This window comes from Vicia villosa, unplaced genomic scaffold, assembly GCF_029867415.1.
Source record: "Vicia villosa cultivar HV-30 ecotype Madison, WI unplaced genomic scaffold, Vvil1.0 ctg.000402F_1_1, whole genome shotgun sequence".
Lineage (NCBI taxonomy): Eukaryota > Viridiplantae > Streptophyta > Magnoliopsida > Fabales > Fabaceae > Vicia > Vicia villosa.
The window spans coordinates 489,039-507,598 of record NW_026705181.1 but is presented as its reverse complement, the minus strand read 5'-3'; the positions used below and the strand labels follow the sequence as shown (position 1 = coordinate 507,598).

General features: G+C 34.7%; 1 protein-coding gene across 1 annotated transcript; it reads right to left on the bottom strand.

Annotated features, from left to right (window-relative positions):
- Positions 1-14,414: 14,414 nt before the first annotated feature.
- On the bottom strand, positions 14,415-17,855 carry LOC131627829 (F-box/kelch-repeat protein At3g23880-like). The gene is made up of 2 exons (XM_058898693.1): positions 16,581-17,855; positions 14,415-15,899 (listed from the first exon to the last, which is right to left on the bottom strand). Exons 1-2 carry the CDS (start codon positions 17,834-17,836, stop codon positions 15,875-15,877), a joined length of 1,281 nt encoding a protein of 426 aa, XP_058754676.1. The 5' UTR covers positions 17,837-17,855; the 3' UTR covers positions 14,415-15,874.
- Positions 17,856-18,560: the final 705 nt, after the last annotated feature.

Here is an 18,560-nt window from a genome sequence, read left to right as displayed (position 1 = left end):
TGCATAAGCGACAGGTTACAACAGCTCCCTGTCGTCGATCACACTCGTAAGAACTCAGGTAACCTCTCCGGCGAGCACAGTCTCGAGGGGTTGATGGAAAATTAACCGTGTCGGGCAGGAATGACATGTAGTACCTTGTCCGATTGTTGAACAAATATCACTGCCTCGACGCGAATTTCCTACGAGCATACACCCAAGGAAATTTAAATTGAACTCAGGCAAAGCACGTTCACGTGAATGAACGACCGATGATAGTCGACCACATGCAAAGTCCTTCCACCATGAAACATGAGCTGACTTTTAAGTCATAGCTCCTTCCACTAGGAGCAACGAATTGAGGGGCTCCTGTTTTGTACTGGGCCTGTGGCTGGCTAACCATCGGGCAGGGCCCAGTCCGACGCTACTACGGGGAAGGCCCAACGAAGTGGCCCAAACTTCCATATCTGTTGTAGAGCTTCTCACTCCCGTTCCCCTTTAAGGACACGTGGCCAACTGCCCTCGAGCCATCTCTCATATCCCTCACCTTTTCTTTTCTTACTTCTGTTGGTTCATTATTATTCTAAACTTATGGGGGTGGTTCTGGCTCTATTTTGAGTATCAACTTTTTAAGTTTTGGTTTGATTCTTTAATCCACCATCTCAAAGACTAGCCTTCCCCTCTTAATACGAATGATTTCACTGGTTCCATGGTCCTCTAATTTTCTCCTTTTTTGCAGGATCTCAGACAAAGGTGCATTTGTATGGATATTTTTCAATACCTCTATATTTTTTTTGGATTGGGAGTCTACCTTATCTTTCACAAATATTTACGGGGAAGGAATTAGTGGATTTTAGGGAGGTGGAACAACATAAGGTGCTTCCTTCTCTACGTCATTGATAACCTCCCTTTTGGGTGGTGTCGGTGGATTTTTCTCAATTCCTGCTCTTTTCTCACAAGAACTCTCCTCAACCTCATTATCACTCTCCTTAGGATTTTCGATTTGTTTTTCTCTGCTGGCCGCTACAACATCTGCATGTCTCTCAGGGAAGGGGTATAGAGGTGTCTGTGCAAGCACGGAGATTTGAGTTTCCATTGCATTGTTTCTAGTCTTGTGGGACTTCAGCACAATGTTCAGCTGCCTATGAGTTTATTGTTATTGAGATTTTGCTTTCTAAATTCTTTATTCACGAGATTTTGTGTTGCCAAAAATCTCTCCATCATATATTATAGCCTAGAGAGAGTTTGTGTCTCAATGGAATTCTCTAATAACATTTCGAGGTTGGATTTATGGGAATCTTATGGTTCCTCAAAATACTAGGAGTGGTATTTGTAGAGAAAATTTGGGTGATCCATCCACCAAGGATTATAGTAATTGAAACAAGAGAGCCTTAGTCTATACGGTGCAACAATAGAGTTACAATATTGACGAAATCTGCTGTAGTTTTAAAAGATATTGAACCCACAACGACCAATAACCAAACTTATCATTATCTATTGATGCTATGTAAATCTAAGGCTAATAAAAAAAATTATGAGAAGGGTACTAAAGGTATATTAACAAAAGCACTTGGTCTTTGAATCTTCATAATCTAAGTCATCAGATTCTTCAGAACTTGTACATCCAAAACCTTGTCATGAGATTCTTCAACACTTGGTCTTCAGAAGTTTTGTCTTCAGAATCTTCAGAACTCGTTCATGAGAAACTTATCTTCAGAATCTTTAGAACTAATACAATAAAAACCTCATAGCTTATGAAGTCTTCAGAAGCTCTTCTCGCGAAGTCTTTCTTAAAAGATCCATTACTAACGTTTATCACAACCATCTTTATAGAAGCACTATGGAGCTTGACTTGAACGATGAAAACACTGATGGTTTCGTCTAGAGTCACAGTGTGTTGTGTTTAGAACCTGATGAAGTCACATGCCTTATCTTCAGAGTCAGAACCTATTTAGTAAAAACTACACACTAGACAGAAACCGTTCGAGTACTAAATTTTTCTCTAAGATATCATGTAATGTTATCATCAAAACTAAATGCCATATGCAGAACCAAATCTCGTTCTTACAAACATAAGTTAAGTTAGTAATAATCAATATTTACCACTTTTATTTTATTAGGGGAAAAAAAGAAAAATAAAGTCGTGACTTGCCTCCCACACCACACTTCTTTTAACGTCGGTAGCACGACGACTCAGAAGTGTAATCATTCATGGTGGTTCTCTCGAGAATGATTCCTTGATCAAACTGTAAATCACCTTTTCTTTTCTTCCTTCTGTAACTACTAGCATAACACTACAAAATATGATAAAATAACACTAAAACATATGGAAATCGAGTCAAAACGAACTATTTTTTAGTGTTATCATCAACATGGTTTGTTTTTGTTGTACTTATTTTGTTGGTTGGATTGAGCATTTTCTTTCTTCTATTCATCATCTTATTTTTCAACATATTTGTTTAACTTTCTCCTTATACCATCTTATTCCACTAAACAAATACCGAGAAATCAAACATTCTAAACTATAGAGTCCTTACTACCAACAGAAAAATAAGTCATACTACCAACATCAAGCTTTTTTAAATGGGTTCTTCGCCCAAACAATTATAAGTTCTAACATCTCATGTTGTTTCAGCATTCCCTTGGTTTTCTAAACTTGTTTGGAGGAATAAAGATATTAACTGACAAGATACAGCGACAGGAAATTGAGAGTTACATACTACTATTATATTTCACCCTTAACTCAAATAACAAACTACTATTTATAGAGTTAGATGCATACACCTAGTAAAACATAAATGTAAGATTTTTTTAATAACCAAGTTCTTTTAAAAAAAATACAAAACAAACATATATTTCAAAAAAACTACCCCACTAGTCATGTTTGGGATGTTTTCCACGTAAAACTTTCCCAGTTACCTGCGAATTTACTTGTGAAAATATTTAATACTTGATCTGCAGGTAAATTCACAGGTAAATCGCAGGTAAATTCACAAGTAATTGAAAATCTTTTTTAAAAAAAGAGGCTCCATGTGGGTTGGCGCCTACGTTTAAACCACCCCCAAACATGGTTAGTAGGATAATTCTTTTGAAATATTAGTTTGTTTTATAATTTTTTTGAAAAACTTGGTTATTAAAAAAAATCTTTCATAAATGTCACGATTAATTAACATAACTGCTCATAATAATATAATAACTATCTCTAGAAAAATAGAGAAAAATATTTGATATATTTTAAAAGAATTTAATGGATATACACCGACAATGTAAATCATTTTTACACTGTCATTGAAATCATAATCGTTAATTTTTATAGAGGTTTGATTTATTTTTTAATTTTAAAATTACATATAAAGTAGTATTTCTTTTAAAGGGTTTTGATGTTAAAATATTTTACACTGACAGCGCCCTACCATTAAGCTCTTTTTTAAAAAATGATTTTGTATAAAACTACAAAATAATTCTTATTATTCATGTATTTTTAATTTTCATAATACTATAACAACGTAAAAGATATTTGGAAATTTTATGTAAGTCCTCCAAAATCCTTCATCAATACAAATTTTAATTTCTCCCAAATTAGGGAAGTTTTGGTGTTACGAAGAAACACAGACCCTCCAAACTCTCTCAGCCAAAATATTTATATTCTTTTCATCAAATCCTTTTTACTTTTCAGAGCCCTCTCATCTCTTTCTCTCCAAACTCGCAAACAAAGCCTATAAAGGTCTAACAAATTGCTTGCACTATTTGATAATGACAATAACATAGCGACAATAAGGAGCATTACAAAGAAACACAGACCCTCCAAACTCTCTCAGCCAAAATATTTATATTCTTTTCATCTGATCCTTTTTACTTTTCAAAGCCCTCCCCTCTCTTTCTCTCCAAACTCGGAAACAAAGCCTAAAGGTCTAACAAATTGCTTGCACTATTTGATAATGACAGTAACATAGCGACAATAAGGAGCGTCACCATTGTGCCATGATTATTTTTTCTGTCTACAATGGCCTAGTGAATAGTAATAAATCTTATGCTTTCATAGCTAAGAAATATTGCATATGCAGCAAATAAGGTGTGTTTGCATTATGCATGTGCCACAATGTCTACATCTCACTGGACTATTGTTGGAAATCAGTTAAGCAAACTGATAAGAACTTCTACTATCTACTATCAAGCCTTTACTAATCAATTGATCAAACATTCCAAAATGTCATTCCCTTCATTTTCATTTGCACTGCTCGATGGACAAAAACTTAATTAACAAAATAAGTGTTCCAAAAGAACTACTTTTCTCATTTCAAGCGACAATTGTTTCAATGTGATTGGTCTCTTTTTCATTTCTCAAACTTTCCTCTTTTCCATTTCTGAGACTTTCCTCTCTCTCTCTCTCTCTCTCTCTCTATCTCTCTCTCTCTCTCCACTCTTCTCAATCCCCAAAATTTTCTGCTCCATCCTTCTCGTCACTCAACATTGTTCACCATCTAAATCATCTCCATTTTTTTGCCTTTCTCATGTCTATTTATACAAGGTATCTTGATCCATTTGGATTTTCTCTACATTGGTCAGTTTTCATCTTTAACTAGCTATCAAAATAAATTGAAACCTATTTATTCATTTATTCTATTTGAATTTGAAGTGAAGCCTCTGAAATAATCTGAAGTGAAAGCTCTCTGCCTCAAAGCCATTGAAATCCATGTCAAAGAAAGCAATGTGCAAAGGGTCGACGCTCTTGCCACTATTAGTCACTTTTTCTCTTTCAATTTTTTTATATATAATATCTTAGGTTAATAATAAGAATCAATTTATCCAGAGCACACGGTAATAATCAATAGTTGATTTTAGGGTTGGTGTTTTAGTTTTGAATCAACTGAAACCTATTTTGTTGGTAGATGGTTTTATTTCGTCGAGATGCTTCTGATTTTGCTCGCTCTAAAGGTGATACTCTTTTGTTTTTCCCTTCCATAATTTTTGTATCTGATGGAATTTTCATTTGTAAGCTAGAAGTGTTTAGATTGGTTATTTTAGAGAATACTGTAGTTTTTGTTTTTGTGCTGTAGTGTATGTTTTAGATATGTGTTTGGCTTTCAAACTCTCCTAGATATGGATTCTAGCTTATGTGTACTGTTAATAAAGTTTGCGTCGTGATTTGTTTTGTTTTTGGTGAATTTTGAAGATAAAGTATTGCTTTGATTGTTTGTTTTAACTAAGTATGCTATGTATCATTAAAGAGTAATTTGCAAACTAAGGCTACCTAAATGTATCAATAAACACTTTGAATTTGCTGGGTTGATGCACCCTGCCTTTGATCCTCTCCAATACATCCTGGGCAAGTAACGGTTCTACTATAGGGGCATTAAAAACCCTTCTATTTCTCTTAATCCACACATAATAAACTACTTCTGCAAGACATAGCTTCATAAGTTTTGCATAATTCCGTGTCCCATTTGTATGCTCGCTGATCCATTATAGTTCACTGTGTTAACCCTGTGGTGTATGGTTAAGCTGCATCCAGTTTAACACATGTTGCCATAGGTTTTTGGTAGTATCACAACCAAAAAACAGATGTTCACAGGATTCCATTTCTTCACAGAAAAGACATTTCCCATCAGTAGTTATCCCAAACCTCTGGAGCCGATCTTTCGTATGCAGTCGGCTATGGCACGTCATCCATAGGATGAAAACCGCACGGAGGCTTGCCAAGTTCCCACGAATGAGATTTTTCCATGGTACCGGTTGCCGTATACCTTGCAGCTCAAGATACATCATACGTGTTTTGTATATGCCCGTACCTGCAAAATTCTTCCAAGCATCAGTATTACATAACACATCTCTATATTTGAACATTGCTTTAACAATCCATGAGGCCGTCGTTTTAGGAATGAATGTTGCAACATCTTGATTCTTCATATAGAAATGGTGTATCCAGCTAATCCACATCCTGTCCTTCTTTGTATGGAGGTTCCATAACATTTTTCCTATCGATGCCCTGTTCCACATTCCTAGTTCAGTAACATTTAGGCCCCCTGCAGCAATAGGTTCGCATATCTGGTCCCACGAAATAGGAGCTCTGTTACTTATGCTTTCTTGTCCAGTCCATAAGAAACTGCGACATAAACTCTCAACATGTTTTAATATCTTCTTCGGCAACGGGAATATTTGCAACCAATAGCTAGCAATGGAGGTAATGACACTTTTAATGAGTTGTAGCCTGCCTGCGTAGGATAGCAATCTGGTGCTCCAATGCTTGAATCTGCAAATCATTTTCTCAATAAGAGGCTGACAGTTAAGAATGGTTAGTTTCTTGTTATCAAGTGGGACTCCAAGGTATTTAAAAGGCATAACACCAAGTTGAAATCCGGTTTCCTGCTGCAATTGGTCCTTGCACATAGTGTCCACTCCTCCAAAGTAAATTTTGCTCTTGGCAGCACTCATGTGTAGACCTGTCGTTTGAGAGAATTCTCTGACTTTACCCATGATATGTCTGATAGACTTTGCATCTGCCCTAGAAAAAAGCAAAATATCATCAGCAAAACACACATTCAGGATTGACATTTTTGCACACTTTGGGTGGAATTTGAACTCAGGTTCCTCTTTCAGCCCCTGTAGAACCCTATGCAAGTATTCCATGATTAAAACAAAGAGCAACGGGGAGATGGGGTCCCCTTGCCTCAGGCCTCTTTTCGCTTCGATACTTACACTAGGCTCACCATTTATAGAAAACTTGTAGGACACCGTGGACACACACGCCATAATCCATGATACGAACTTATGAGGTATCCAAAGGGCGTACATGATTTGCTTCAAAGATGACCATTCAACAGTATCGTAAGCTTTCTGTATATCCATTTGGATCATACACCAAGGAGAAACATTCTTTCTACCGTAGCCCCTAACAAGTTCCTGGGCCAGCATAATATTGTCGTGTATGATTCTTCCCGGAATGACAGCGGATTGATTCTCATTCACAATGGTATCTATGACTCTGCTTAGCCTTCCAGTCAGAATTTTGGACAATATTTTGTAGAATGTACTGCAGCATGCGATAGGGCGCCAATCCTTAATTGTTTGAGCTTGGGCAGACTTGGGAATTAAGGTAATCAGGGAGCAATTAAGTGGCTTGTGCATGTAATTGGTCATGAGGAATTCCTGTATAGCTGCTACGACATCATGCTTCACAATTTGCCAAGAGCTCTTGAAGAAATATGAATTAAATCCATCTATTCCTGGAGCTTTGGTGCTGCCAATGCCATCAAGAGCATTCCATATTTCCACCTCTGTAACTGGGGCAATCAGACTGAGGGCATTCTCCCTTGATAAGACAGGCCCTTTCATAATGCATGGTAAGTTAATCCCAGTCTGGTTGGTAGAGGCTGTACCCACTAGAGACGTATAAAAATCTAAAATTTCCTTAGTGATTTCCTCTTTAGAACTAAGAGTCTCCCCTGTAAGTGAAGTGAGTGAGTGCATGAATTTCTGTTTATTCTTCTCCTTTACAGTGGAATGGAAGAACGTGTTATTACCATCTCCAAGGCGCAACCAATCCACCTTAGACTTCTGCCTTAGAATATGCTCCTCCATTTGTGATAATTCCATCACTTTATTAGTTAGGTCTTTCACCTGCATAACAACATTCCCATCAAATAGATTAGTTTCCAAATTCAGCTGTGCTTCTATAAGATCGTGCCTGGCTTTGAGGATTTGAATTTGAAGATTATTAAAGCTCTTTTGGAGAATCTGCAGGGGATGTTGAAGTCGTTTCAACTTATTCGGAGTATTGCTTATTCATATATTTCTTGAAGGTCTTGTGTGCTTAACCATCTATATTAGCTTGTGTTAATTTCAACTTCAATTTGATGTTCTTTAGTAGTCTGATTTTTTCTGCATGAAGCGTAACCGGTTGCTTGAGTCATTTGTCATATCTTTCATTTTTCTGAGTAGTGAATTCAACAGGTTTGTGTGTGATAGAGCTGAATGTTTATTTGTATGTGACAGGGTACCAAATTTATTACCACAATTTGAGATTGTTTTCCAAAAGAATGTAGTTGTAATGAATTTTTTTAATTTTTTAGTTTCTGGTTTTGTTTTCAAATTATTTCTTGCGAATAAAAGGTATTAAATTATTTAAAACATAAAACAAATACTAAATAAACACCCTATTTTTTTTAAGAATTTGACAATGGGTGTTGAATATATGCTAACATTTAAGTCTGGGTTGGACAATAAGCTACACTTTAATCCACTTATAGATAAAACCCGTAGGAATTAAAAGAATATTAATTTACAAATTCTAGCTTATATAATTAACTTTTTAACGGTCGATTAGTAAAGAGTACATATTGTCGCAATTTGATGTAGTTCTAACTAAATTAGTCAATGTACTACTATTTAGCTAATATTTGAAAAAAAAAGGATATTTATATCACTTATATGTATAACCTATCATGTCTTTTGCATTGCTAAAGCTGTAAATTGTTATTAGCCTTGTAAAAAAGTCAAAAATATCATTGTTTTTAGTTTAAATAATTTATTTATTTCACGGGTCATTATTAACATAATGTTTATTTAATTTAATTAATAATTATTTTAATTTGAGAGATAAAATTTTTACTTTTAAATACTTTTTACTTCAGTAAGATTATTTAATACACTTAAACCTTTTTATGGATCATTATTTTAATTTAGAACCTAACTTTCATACTACTAATATCTTATTAGTAAAACTGTTTTTTAAATGGTTAATTTTCATTTTATATATGTAATTTGGTCAAACCTCTTTACTTCATATTTTTCATTTCGTTCAAAAAATACTACACCATAAATATTGCACCTGAGCGACAATATACTCTCTAACTAATTAGACAATATCATCATCACACACACTTCCTCAAGAAGTTCTCAACATATTACAAAATTTGAATGTGCGACAATGATTGAAGACGTAAGGAAGCAAACAAAAACTAGTTGTGCAACCCTAAAGGAGTCACTACTAGACGATCCCAAATGCTTGTTAACACATCTGAATCGAAGAACAAATTTCACATTAAGAACAAATAACACCTCAGCAATCAAATTGTCACAGATGAAGACATAATTGTATATTCTACTAGCCTCTTCAATTTTGTAATAATATAAATTATTTTTATCAGAATGTTATACCGTAGTATATAAAAGCTTGTAATTATGTAAATTTTATGGTATTTTAAAAAAATAAAAAAGTATTAAAAATGGTAAATAGTGTCCGGTCAAAAATTTTATGTTATTTAAAAAAAAGTTTAAAGTATTGAAAATTGATAATTAGTGTCTTTTAAGAATTTTATGCTATTTAACAAAAACAAAAAAGAAGTAAAAGTATTAAAAATAAGAGTTTAATGGTACTGTACTACCAGTTTAAAGAAGTATTACACAAACATCCTATCAGATTATTTTAAAATGACAAATTATATAAGTAAGTTAGATTTTACATACTTACTTGACGGAATATATAGTTGTCATTGATTGACAGTGTAAAAATAATTTACACATCAATGCACAACTCGTTTTCTCTAAAAATAATAGATAGTATTTGGTCACGAATTTTATGGTCTTTAAAAAAAAGTAAGTTTTAAAAATGGTAAATAGTGTCCGTCAAGAATTTTATAGTATTTTAATTTAAAAAAAGTAAAAGTCTTAAAAATGATAAATAATATCTTCAAATTTTTTATGATATTTTTAAAATGAAAATAAAAATTGTAAATAGTGTACGCTATAGAATTTTATACTCCCTCCGTCTTATAATAAGTGTCTTATTTGAGTTTTGCCCGGTTCTTAAGAAAATGATTAGATGTGTTAATTTTAATGAAAAAATTAATTTTATTTACTAAAGTACCCTTATTTATTATAGGTAGTGGAGTAGAGTGCTTCTTTCTCTTGCTGATCTTCAGAAGAAGGATCAGAAGAAGCAAGAAGCAAGGCTAAAAAGAAAGGCTCAAGAAGATGAGGCCAAGAAAGCCAAGAAGCAGAGGGTAACCTATGATCCTCTCAAGGTTAACACTCCAGAATATCAACAGCAGCGCATAAGAGAATCTCTCTGCTCTTCAAGATCGGTTAACACTTCAAGGCAAGTATATCAACCACCTCCTTCTGAACCACAAAACACCTTTACCACACCAAATCCACCTCCTCCATCTCTTTCAACTTCTGTCTTGAACCCTACACCACTAAATATCCATCCCCCAACTCCTTCTGATATGCCCTCCTCATCAATCCCCATCATAAATATTCCATCCACATCACACCAAATATTTTCTGATACTCCATCCACATCAATCATCCCCACAGATATCCCATCTTCTTCAACCACAACACACCCACCTTCTCTATCCCATCCTCTAACCACCAGAAAATCCAACCCATACTGCCTTCTCTACCCTGACTACAAATTCATCTTCAACCCACCTGAATCTGAACCCCATATCTACCTAGAGTTGTTCAGAAATGAAGTGATAAGTAGGCTGAACCTCTTGAAGGATGCTTTCTTCAATAGCCTTGATGATGTTTCTACAAGAAACCTCTGGAGAAGCTTTCGCCAGGATTTTCAAGTGGGAGCTATGGCTGTTCAGAAGAGACTAGTGGCTGCTGCCCCTGGTTATGCTGGTTATCTTCTGGAAGTTGATAATGGTGTCTACCGTCACCCCATCAGAAACAGGAGAGCTCTTGAGGAGAAGTCGTTTGTTGATGAGTTGTTGGACAACCCTTGCAGAGATATTGTGGTTTGGAAACCTCAGTATCCAGTTTTGATTGGAGACTTTAGGTCACTCTTTGACTTTCTAAGGGAAAATCCTTATGAGGAAGACCCAAGCTTGGTCATTCCAGAAGTTGTTGACCCACCAGAAGTTGAAGGTCCTTCTGCTCCACGGAATCTAGCTGTCATTCTTCAGGCTCTTGAGAATGGAGATTCATAGGTTCCTGCTGCAGAGTATGGAGATGCTTCTATGGAAGAAGCAGATGCTGAAGATCATGTTGCTGAAACTATTCCTGTTGAGGAAAATCTTGGAAATGATCTGACTATGGAAGCTGCGGATCAGAATGCCATCCCTTTGGACAGAAGTTGTGAAGCTTCTTCTGATGAACCTTCTCGTCTTGCAAGGACTCTAGAAGTCATTCAGAAGAACCAGGATGAGCAAAGAACGATCAATGCTGAGTTTTGCGCTTTCATGGAGAGGCAGACTGAGAGCAACAATGGGATTCATGACATGCTGGCCAAGATCATGTCCAAGCTAGGGTCATCTTAGTCATTGAGTCTTAGATTGTTTTCTTTGTTTGCTGCATCTGTTTTCTATGCATCTTTCTTGCCCTCTTGTACTTCTGAAAACTTTCTCTGTGCTTAATGAAAATTATCCTTTTCTTCTCTCATATTGTTTGTCTTGTTTTTCATCTAAATCTTTTATGTTTTTGATGTTATGACAAAAAGGGGGAGAAAAATGTGATAAATGATCTGATTTATTTTATCAGTTGCTGGGAGAAAGGCTCCACATTTCTAACAGAACTTGCAAAGTTCTATGTCTTTGAGTGTTTTGCAGGAATTGAAGATTCTCTTTAAAGCTCAACATGAGAAGCAAAGCAATTATGTATAGAAACAAACTCATGGATATTGAAGCAAGCTGAGTGCTACAAGCTCATGGATCAGAAGCAAGAAGGAAAAATGTTCTATTATTCTGATGATAGAATATGCTATAACTCATTCTTATTCTTTATATATTCTGATGCATGTTTCTAGTTATAAAATATGCTCTATAACATTACTGTTATTTGTTCTGATACATATTATATGTTATGATACATATCTTATGTTCTGATTCATTCATGTTGACTTTTGTCGTTTAGTTTGTTCTATAACATTTCAGGATGTAGAGATGCTCTGATGATGCTCTGGTACATTCAACAATGTTCTGATACAATCTAGCATGCAATGATTCAAGAAGAAATTCAAGCTCTGAAGCTGTCCAATGGAAGCAAGAATCAGAAGCTATGAATATTCTGAAGATCGAAGAAATTAAGTTCTGAAGTTGTCCTATGGAAGCAAGAATCAGAAGCTATGAATATTCTGAAGATCGAAGAAATTCAAGTTCTGAAGCTGTCCTATGGAAGCAAGAATCAGAAGTTGTGAATGTTCTGAAGATCTAAGCATATGTGAACGTCTCAACTGAAATACTCAGGAAAGTCTTTTATTTATAAAATTCTTCTAGTATTTATTTCAGGGGGAGATTATTTATCTCAGGGGGAGACATAGTCACACACAATGTCTATATGCTTATGCTATAATTGTGTAATTGTATTTAGCCGTCTGTTATTCTGATCGCAAATTCATATCATTTATGTATGTTTTTGTCATCATCAAAAAGGGGGAGATTGTTAGAACAAGATTTGTTCTGATCAATATTCTTAGTTTTGATGATAACAAGCATATGAATTTTGTATGAGACAATGTGGTACTCTAATACTATGCAATTTACATTTCAGGAATTATATAAAGAGTATGCACAAAATCAGCGCAAGAAGCACTGACTCAGAAGGTTCAGCATGCAACATCAGAACATGGTCTGGCAAGACATCAGAAGATGGTCAAGAAGAATCAGAACACGGGTCTATGGAAGCATCAGAAGAACTTGAGATCAGAAGTAGAAGCACTGAAGTTCTCATGGTATCACGCTCAGAAGCACTTCAAGGTCAGAAGACAAGAAGATGCTCTGCACAGAGCTGTTTGACTCTGATGATATTCAAACGTTGTTTACACAAACATCAGATCAGAAGCAAGTACTAGACTGGCAGGCTACGCTGACTGACAAAAGGAACGTTAGAAGCTATTAACGGTAACGTCAGTAGACACAGCGAAAACAAGGCTCGAGGTAGTTGACAAAAGAGTGAAACATTAAATGCAATACAGTACGGATTACGCAAAGCATTAAATGCTCCCAACGGTCATCTTCTCAAGCGCCTTTAAATATGAAGTTCTGATGAGAAGCTATGTTACGAATTCTGAAAGAACACTTGCGCATTATACAGGAACGCTGTCAAATTCAAAAGCTCTCAAACTTCATCATCAAACTCACTACATTGTTGTTGTAATATCTTAGTGAGATTAAGCTTAAACTTAAGAGAAAATCACAGTTGTGATAATAGCTTTTTAAGAAGCATTGTAACTCTTAAAAGAATTTGTTTACATTAAGTTGTAAGAACTAGAGTGATCAGGTTGTTGATCAGTATACTCTAGCAAGTCTTATAAGGTGTCTAAGAAGATTGTTACTAGAGTGATCAGGTTGTTGATCAGTATACTCTAGAAAGTCTTAGAGGGTATCTAAGCAGTTTGTTCCTAGAGTGATCAGGTTGTGATCAGTATACTCTAGAAGACTTAGCAGTTGTCTAAGTGGAAAACCATTGTAATCTCGTGTGATTAGTGGATTAAATCCTCAGGTGAGGTAAATCACTCCAAGGGGGGGACTGGAGTAGTTTAGTTAACAACGAACCAGGATAAAAATCTTTGTGCAAATAGTTTTTATCTTACAAGTTTTAAAGCTACACTTATTCAACCCCCCCCCCTCTTTCTAAGTGTTTTTCTATCCTTCAACCTTGTCATCAGATTCTTTAGAACTTGGTCTTCAGAATCTTCAGAACTCGTTCATAAGAACATTATCTTCAGAATCTTTAGAACTAAGACAATCAGAACCTCAGAGCTTATGAAGTCTTCAGAAGCTCTTCTCGCGGAGTCTTTCTTAGAAGCTCTATTACTAACGTTCATCAGAACCATCGTTATAGAAGCACTCTGGAGCTTGACTTGAACGATGAAAACATTGATGGTTTCGTCTAGAGTTACAATGTGTTGCGTTTAGAACCTAGTAAAATTATAAAGGCTGACAAATAATGGCGACCTTAAATATGTTTACAAGGTTCAATCCAACAGAACCCAATTTATTTGGGTACAATTTTTTAATAACTTTGCTACCTATAATTTGATGTTGATCCCTATATTGTTCTACACAATTATAATGAAAATTAGTAAACATTCAGAAATCTAGAAGACTGCCTAATAACCACATTCCCTTGGATGTCAGACCCTCAAAGCATTTGGTTACTATCGTCATTTTAAAACAGAACATAATCGTAGTAAAATAAGGTTTCAAAATGAAGGAATATTAGAATTATGAATACTTCAAAAGGGAAAGAGATGTCTGTCTTCAACCTAAAATTGAAGAAATTAAAGACACCAAGTCATTTCGACTCAGCCAAGACATATCTACATTATCTCAGCGAAATATGAATGCAGCCTTTTAAACCTATGGAAAGTAATACGATAAATTGTTTTGACAACAGGTAGTAAAAACACTTGTTGCACCGCTAAATTACTTATACAGGGCCGTTTAGGTTTCGTTACCAAATTAAATGGAGAAGTAGACATGTTTTTGATAGTTTTAACTAGAAATGGAATGATCTAAATAAGGTGTATCTGATATATATGAAATTGCCTATGCAGCAAATAAGGTGTGTTTGCATTATCCATGTGCCACAATGTCTACCGTCTCACTGGACTATTGTTGGAAATCTGTTAAGCAAACTGATAAGAACTTTAAACCAATCAACAACTCATCACCCACTTCCACAAGAAGTTCTTAATATATTACCAAATTTCAATGTGCCACAATGATTGAAAGACGTATTTATGTCAGTAATCTCAGGAAGCAAACAAAAACTAGTTGTGCAACGCTAAAGGAGTCACTACAACAATATTCTTATAATCGGCAGCCAATCGAAATCGACAATATTAACCAACCTATTCACCTATATTTAAAACAGAACACACACCCGAGGTATCAAAATCAAACCTAAAGTCGTAGGCTCAATAAAATTAACGAACTATCTATGTGACTACAAGATTCACAAGAATATAATTCAACTATTTTATATACATATACTTTGCTTATGCTCTAAGCATCAAGTTTCCTACTATAGATCATATTGACAACGAGTTCAACTGCTAACCTGGTGTCTCCTATGTTTTGATACCTTAAATTGGCACAGCATCTTCAAGTGTCACAGAAAATTACATCAAAATTAAGGAATCGTTAAACATGCTCTAAGAAACATACACATACTTTGGGTAACTATATAATTAAAGAAACATCATTAAATTCATGAAATCTGAAACTTTTAATCTCATGACAGCAATCACTCCACCAACCTTTGAATGCCTGCAAATTAGACTAGAAACTATTGAGATTTTCCATGACAATGAATTAAAATCAACCAATAACTCAGTAGCTTTCAACTATAATTTTATGAGGCTTAGCTTAAATATCTTCCATATCAATTTGAGTCATTGCATTACATACATCGATCTTTGATGCCACCCACCAGATCTCGACGCCGATGCCAATCTCTTTATTTTCACTACTCTTTCTTTCCTTCCTGTAGCCAAACTTGACTTTGACGGTTTTGTTGACGGTGGTGAGTCATGTGGTGTTGGTGATTCATCTATCTTAATAGCACTGATGGATTACTATTATCACAATACTCTAATAATAAATGCCTTCAAAGTTGGTTACAAGAAAGACAAATTGTTGCTGAAATAGAAAAGCCAACATTATGTAGTCTCTCCCAACTAATTCAAACATAAACAACCGAATGCACCTAACAGCTTCAGCCCTTAACTGAAGTTTTTGAATATAAAAAGCAAGACGAAAATCCAACAAATACATAACAAATGAAAGTGTCCAATGAGGTTTATAAAAAAGTACATGAAAAAATCATGTTCCAAAACACCTGGACAAATTTCATTCTAAAATCCAAACTAATTCAAACCATGTTCCTTTGAATTCATCCTCCCTAGACACTGCTCTTCTTCTAAGCTCTTAATTTCCACATTGTATTAGGTCTCGGTGATCCTCCTAATTCTGCAATTCCACGGATCAAATTAACTCCCAGTGTTTTCATCAAGTTGGAAAATATAATTCCATATAAAAAAATTATAAAATTGAACAACAAATATTAATAAAAATCCGTACGATAATAATCAAGTGTATATCATTCTTTCACAAAAATAGGATACTAAACAAATATGTTTTTTCTTGCACACCATTTAGCTAGTAAGAATAGATGTGAAATAGCGTCTTCTGCTGCTATTGATTTTGACCAGGAGTAACCTCATATTGAAATTCCTTAACCTTGATATAATGGAAATGAGATTGAATACTTCCAAAGTACAAATACCCAACTGATATATGGTAGTATTATTACATTATATTTACTTCAATTATATAAACAAAGCCCATATGACAAAGCTCATCATCTCTGTTACTACTTATAATAAACAAGAAGTGCATCTACTAACTAAAAATAATATAAGATCTATTCTTTTTCTTGTATCTATTTTTCCTAATGTTCAGACTACAGGTGTGACTTCAAATATTTAGATATGTTAATATCATTTGTTGATAGCTACAAGACATCCATTCAAATAAATACAATCAATCTAAAAAGTCATAAAAAGATCATTCACGCAATCTATAATTGTGAAAACAACAAATACAACTTAACATTAATACCAACATGTAAATCATGGAAGTGGAACTTACACTCCAAAAACTGAAACTAAGCTTTCAAAATAGCCATTGGCTGAGCATAAGACCAAATTCGAAGTTTCACCGGTAGTAGTAGTAGTTGTTTTACTTGCAGTAATTTTTGTTCGCACTACTTGACCATTCCTCCAATTATAGAGAAATTCTTTGTATCGTGGACTTTCTTTAAGTACAAGTGTATCACCATCCTTAGAAAGAAACAACGGAACCAATTCAAAATGAAACTTTAAATATTCGTGACTATAGTCATATTCAATTTGAAGGTTGTGATAACCAATTTTAAGAAATTGAGACCAAGAATCTTGAACCCCAAATTTCTTCATCTGCCATATAATAAAATGGGTTTCTTTAGAACAATAAGAAAAAGAAAGACAGTCTCCCAACACACCAATATTTGGAGCATTAGGTGGAACTTCATCAAATTCAGGAGGTAATAAGTACTGATTGTATGTCTCTGTGCTCAAATCAAACGAAACAATCAAAAATTGATCAATAGTAATATCCTTATAAGTATCAAGGTTATAGGAAGTTGTATTATGAATGGCTAACCAGTTAAAAGTGCTTTTGAAAGACACCCCAGTGTGAGAATAGTACAAGGGCTCAACAGGGAAAGTTTGAATATCTCTCCAAACATCATCACCCAAACATAGAATTCTGACCTCGCTTCTCCTTTCACGCATAATGTAACGTGAGGCAAATATCTTATAATTGCCTGTAGATTTATCATAACCAAAGGTAAAATCGAAACGGCCATTAGCAGGGTAGTAGCGTAAGAATCCAAATTTTGGCGATGTCGTCCTAGTGGCTGGGTTCCATAACCGGAACCAGCACTCTTTATCCGCACGGATGATAGATTCACCACTTAAACAGACCAACCCATTGCAGGAACCAATCGTTTTAGAGCATTCTTTGTGTTGCACCATGTCGTAAGAGTCGACAGAAAGTGCGAACGAGGGATTCTCGAGTAGGCTGCTTATAGAGTAGGGAATGACACAGCATTCATACTCACATTCATCATCACTGCCATAGGGGGACTCACCTGGGATAAATGTTCTATGTTCAGTGATGAGTAAGAAGTGAGGATTTAGTTTTGCTGATTTCTTGAGATGCAATTTCACAAAAGTGGGATCGGAAATGAGAGTATCCCAATTCTTGCTAACACATCTGAATCGAACAACAGATTTCACTTTAAGAAGAGATAATACCTCAGCAATCAGATCGTTAGAGATGAACAGGGCAGATGATGAAGACATAACTGTATATTCTACTATCCTCTTCAATTTTGTGATAATATAAATTATTTTTATACGGTAATATATACAAGCTTGTGATTATGTAAATTTTTATGATATTAAAAAAAACGAAAAAGTATTAAAAATGGTAAATAGTATCCGGTCAAAAGTATTAAAAAGTGTTTTTTTATAATAAGAAAAGAAATAAAAATTAAAGTATTAAAAATGGTAAATAGGAAAAAAAAATCCAAATAACCATGTTTAATAATTTATTTACACCAAAAACCATGTTTTCGGCAAAATTACGCATATGACCAGGTTTCAGAGGTGGTCTCCACATAGGAGCCACCTCTGGTGGCGCCATTGAGCAATTCTCCTTAACCTATGCGCCACCCAGGGTGGCATCAATGCATATTTTTCCCTTTTTAGCAACCTAGGGTGGCGCCTATGTGTATATATATATATATATATATATATATATATATATATATATTTTTTTTTTTGTTTTTTTTTTAATTGTTTATATACTATTTTTTTTTTAAATTTTTTTTATTTATTAACAAAATTGTTTTAACAATTAAATAAATAATGAAACACCACATGTCATTCATTCCAAACATTACAAATACAAGAAATGCAGAAACAACATTAGAAATACGGTCATACAGTTCAAACATTACAAATACGGTACAAAAAAGATAAATAATAAAACATGGATATTATGCTATTCACGACCCCTCCGACC

Excerpts from the sequence above, each read along its gene's own strand:
- LOC131627829 (XM_058898693.1), bottom strand. The coding sequence starts at position 17,836 with ATGTCTTCATCATCTGCCCTGTTCATCTCTAACGATCTGATTGCTGAG. Across the intron at positions 15,900-16,580 it reads TTAGTTTCAGTTTTTGGAGT|AATTAGGAGGATCACCGAGA; the intron begins GTAAGTTCCACT and ends GTGGAATTGCAG.